The 5,000-nt window shown below is 45.9% G+C and overlaps 1 protein-coding gene across 1 annotated transcript in view; it reads right to left on the reverse strand.

The window, feature by feature from the left end:
* LOC310876119 (dachshund homolog 2-like) overlaps positions 1 to 5,000 on the reverse strand; it is a 112,703-nt gene that overhangs the window by 9,671 nt on the left and 98,032 nt on the right. Inside the window, exons 10-12 of the mRNA XM_083789564.1 lie at positions 1,434 to 1,576; positions 683 to 830; positions 223 to 396 (exon numbers count right to left, since the gene is read on the reverse strand). Of these exons, the coding sequence (XP_083645690.1) occupies positions 223 to 396; positions 683 to 830; positions 1,434 to 1,576 (465 nt within the window). The remainder of the gene's footprint in view (positions 1 to 222; positions 397 to 682; positions 831 to 1,433; positions 1,577 to 5,000) is intronic.

The following is a 5,000-nucleotide window of genomic DNA, read 5'->3' on the forward strand; positions in this document are numbered from 1 at the left end:
AGGCCTAAATGGGTTAAACACGGTAACAGTGGCTCTCAAAACACTGGGCCACGGACAATAAGTGAATGAAAGAATGAATGAATGAATGAATGAGTGAATGAATGAATGAGTGAGTGAATGAATGAGTGAATGAATGAATGAATGAGTGAATGAATGAATGAAAGAATGAATGAATGAGTGAATGAGTGAATGAATGAATGAGTGAGTGAGTGAGTGAGTTACCAGTGTTGTTGCTGTTGTTGTTGGAGGGGTGGAGCGGCTCAGGAGAGGGGGATGAGGAGGACGAGTGCTTGATGGCGTCCTCCACTCTCTCCCTCCGCTTGGACTCAAACTCCAGCGCCTCCTGCAGCTTCCTCTTCGCCTTCTTCTCCTTCTTCAACCGCTTCTGGATGGACGCTGGGACGAGAGAGCGGGAGGGGGGAGAGAGAGAGAGAGAGAGAGAGAGAGAGAGAGAGTGAGAGATATTTTATATTATATTATACATAGCTGCGTGCAAGCTTGTATATCGGCAATTTTCGGAGCATGACACCTGCACACAACCAAGCATAAAATTACTTTGTCTTAGTTCTACTGGATGTCTTCTCCACTAGTCCCTCCTTTGTTGATGAAAATGTCAGTACATTTAGTCATAATTTTAGTCATCGTAACACCAAGACAGGCAGAGAGACAGACAGACAGGTACCTCTGCTTTGCAGCTCGGAGGTGAGCTGTCTCTCCAGACTCTCCCTCATCTCTCTCTCTCGGTAGAGCTCCATCTTCAGCTCCCTCTTCTCCGCCTGGATCTGTTTGTCCTGAACCCGGGCGTTCTCCACCGCCACCTTCAGCAGACCCTGAGAGAGAGAGAGAGAGAGAGAGAGAGAGAGAGAGGGGTGAATATTCAATTAAATAGGGTATATGCAGTATGCACACAGAATAACTCTTCCTACGTCCAGGCCCCTTCCCTACTTCATTCACAGGTGTTACCGATGATACTAATGAAGGCTCTGTTCCATTCTGGTCAAACAGAGTCAGGGTGCTGCTAGTGTGCGTGTTGGCTCACTGGAAACACTCTGCTACACCATGTGGGTCTCAAAGTGTCCTTGAGTGGGTTCCAAATGGCCCCCTACGGGTGAGTAACACTGAGAGTGTACAAATGGGTCCATTTGGTTCCATTCGTACACTCTCAGCGTTATGGTGGTTATTAAAATTTAAACAGAGCCTTCATTCGTATCACCGGTAACACCTGTGAAGGAATTATAGGGAAGGAGCCCATAAGAAGGAATAGTTATTCTGTGTGCATATAATCAATTCAATTAAATTCAATTAAATTCAATTAAATTCAATTAAATTCAATTAAATTCAATTAAATTCAATTAAATTCAATTCAATTCGGCATTATGAGAAAACACAAAATAGAGGGATCTATTTTCTTTTGTATATCTATGGTTTGTTACCTGTATGTTGGTGAGCAGAGTCTCCACAGATGAAAGCCCGTCGGCGAATAGGAACGGAGCGGGGAAGCCAGGCGGTAGGATTTGCCCCGATGGCAGCCTATCAAAGCCGGGCTTCAATGTGGCCGGGGCCAATGAGGAGTCTTCTGCGGAGAAGGAAGAGCAGTGGTGAGGGGTCAGCCATCGACTGGTCTGTCTGTCTGTCTGTCTGTCTGTCTGTCTGCAGTATCATTCATACACCAATAGACACATCTTCCCTCTTTCCCTCTCTTGATGTCTGCATTTTTGTGTGTGCATATTTGCACATATTCGTGACTAATTGAAATAAAATGGATTAGCTCAAAATAGAAGCCTCGCTGTGCGCGCTGAACCATTTGTTTGGATTTATGATTGAATTTGATCAACTTAGAGGGAAGTTTACTTTAAAAATATAAACATATACAGACACTTTATTATATAGACGTGTAAATAAAAAGATGCAAGCACACACACACACACACACACACACACACACACACACACACACACACGTAGGCACGCACAAACTGTTAGTATTCTGACAATCATGTCAACTACTAATTGCCAAGGATTATGGACATCCTTGTGTGTGTGTATGTGTGTGTGTGTGTGTGTGTGTGTGTGTGTGTGTGTGTGTGTGTGTGTGTGTTAATCAGTGTTAATTTCACAGCAGACTTATCCCAGTTGTTAGTGAGGCAGGTATTAAGGGCCGGGCAGACACTGTGACGCACTCCTGATTAGACACACACACACACACACACACACACACACACACACACACACACACACACACACACACACACACACACACACATCATTCCTCTATCTATGTGCTTCCTCATGCATGCGTTCCTCTCTGCACTCGTTTTCCTGCTGAAGTTTCTCTCTCTCTCTCTCTCTCTCTCTCTCTCTCTCTCTCTCCGTCCATCATCTCTCCATCGTCTTCCTTCTCTCTATTTATCTCTCTATCTTTTTTGTTTATCGTTTTCTGTCATCCTCCTCGCCTCTCTCTGTCAATCTTTATGTTCTCTCTCCCTTCCTCTCTGTCTGTCTGTCTGTCTGTCTGTCTGTCTGTCTGTCTGATCATGCGCTATACGTACTATTTCAACTTGATTATTTTTTTGCTGGGTTTCTTTGTGTTTTTTTTGGTGTTTTATTTGTAAAATTGATGAGGGGAAGGGGAGAATGTAATCAAGCCCGTACTATACCTCCGTTACTGTAATCCGGATAACACATTTTAAAATCTACTGTAAGACGTTACAGTTACCTTTTTCTTTTACTCTGATTACGTAACGGCGTTCCATGCGATCCGTGATCCGTTACTTCCCAACCCAACATCTCCTACAAACCATTGAAAAAGACCAGAGGACCACATGGCAATGGCGTGCTTGGCATTCAAGCGTTGGATTTGATGCGAGGTAATATGGCGTGCTTGGCAGTCGACGTGGTAAGTGCCAATTTATAAAGTGGGTCTAAGACACGGTGTGGTATCAGGTGAACTTGACGCAGAAATGACAGTCATTATTGACATAAAGCATATGGGGGGAGGGGGGAGGGAGAGAGAGAGATAGGGAGGAAGAGAGAGAGGGAGGGAAGAAACATGGAGGAGAGAGGAAGAGAGGCTAGGAATACAGGAGGGGCGAGTAAGGGATTTAATATGACAAAAGGGGAGGAGAGAATGAGGGAGAGAGAGAGAGAGAGAGGGGGGGGAGAGAGAGAGAGAGGTCATGTATGCTTTTAGTGGTTGACACCTTGACCCCTTTTAACCATCCCTCCTTCACTTAGCATCTCTCCATCACCCCGCCCACCCCATCCCTCCATCCATCTCTCCCTCTCCCTCTCCCTCTCCCTCTCCCTCTCCCTCTCTCTCTCTCTCTCTCTCTCACACACACACACAGACCTCTCTTTCTCTGCAGTCTATTATGTGATTGATGGCTCACAGACAGGTGATCAATATGATATTCACAAAAACCTGACTGAATCTGTGTGTGCGTGCGTGCGTGCGAGCGCGCATGTGCGTGTGCGTTAACCTTTGTCCTTGGTCATCCTCTTGATGGATAGAGCTGGATTCACAGCAATATCTGCATCAGCTGAAATCACACACACAGCGCACGCACGCACGCACGCACGCACGCATGCATGACATTCACCTCGATGAATCTTTGTGTATTTTAAGCTTGGGTGTCTCCCTAGTTCCAATCTTAGTGTGTGGCCAATAATTGGCAAAATAATAAGATTTTGATAAGAATAAGAATTCCAGTAAGACAACTTGAGGGCGAGAAGCGACCTCGCGGTGGTGGCAGACTGCTGGCATGGGGGGTCAGATGGTAAATGGTAAAATGGTAAATGGTGCATTTATATAGCGCCTTTATCCAAGGCGCTTTACAGAGATTGTGCATTACATTCACCCATTCACACACACATTCATACACCGATGGCAGCGGAAACCATGCAAGGCACCAACTAGCACATCGGGAGCAATTAGGGGTTCAGTGTCTTGCTCAAGGACACTTCGACAGTAACTCTGGGGGAGCCCGGGTTCGAACTGGCAACCTTACGGTTACCATCCAGGCACTCTACCCCTGAGCCACCACCGCCCCTTTCAGATCAACATGGAATGAATTCTGTACGAGCCATATATGGAGCGTGTCTTGAGTGGACAGGGTTTGATAAGGGCCCAGGTAGGGCCGGGCCGTAATTTGCGTGCCTGTTGAGAACTCTAGTTCTCGCCGGCTGCCGGGCACGGCTGCACTAATAACTTTGGGGCGGGCCCGTCTAGAGTCTGAATGGACAGGTTTAAGTCAAAAGGGAGACATGGAAGAGGAAGGACGGGTGGGGAAGGATCAACATAAGGAATAACAGAACAGGTCATGGAGATCTAAGGGTCAGAGGTCAGATGGAGAGTTGCTGGCCAATATTGATTACATCAGGGATCTCCATCCCTGATGATGTCACGTGATGTCACAAGGCATGACCATATATGGAGACGTGGGGTGACTGACGGTTGGACGGACTGACGGGAAATGCACGTTTTCATAGTGAATGCGACCTGCTAACATAATCAAATAAGTAAGTAAGTAAGTAAGAGAGCTGTTTCGCAGACCCCTGGGAGATGGATTGCTGCAGGTGGAGCACAACACCTACCATCAGCTCCCAGTACTTACCACACCTACCATCAGCTCCCAGTACTTACCACACGACTCGCCGTACCCAAGCCGTGCTACTCATACGTTGTCGTTGTCGGTGCTCATGATCGAACCCATGACCTTGTGGTCAAAGAGGCGAGTGCCCCAGACACCAATCAGATACTAACCAAATAAAAGTCTGTCCTTAAAACCTTGAAAAGGTTCAGTGAAAAGGAGATAGTGCTGAGTACGCTATAGGTCCATTGATCCAAGCTGGAAGGAACGCAATCCACTGATTGATCATATTCATAACGATTCATAACATAACGATCTGAAAAAGCAACGTGTCGTCATGAATGGAAATTTAAAAAGATATTTTAAAGATATTTTCAAACATATTTTCATGAACGTAAATGACGAACAGATG

This window comes from Protomyctophum parallelum (assembly GCF_964188405.1).
Source record: "Protomyctophum parallelum genome assembly, chromosome: 18".
In the NCBI taxonomy this organism is placed as follows: domain Eukaryota; kingdom Metazoa; phylum Chordata; class Actinopteri; order Myctophiformes; family Myctophidae; genus Protomyctophum; species Protomyctophum parallelum.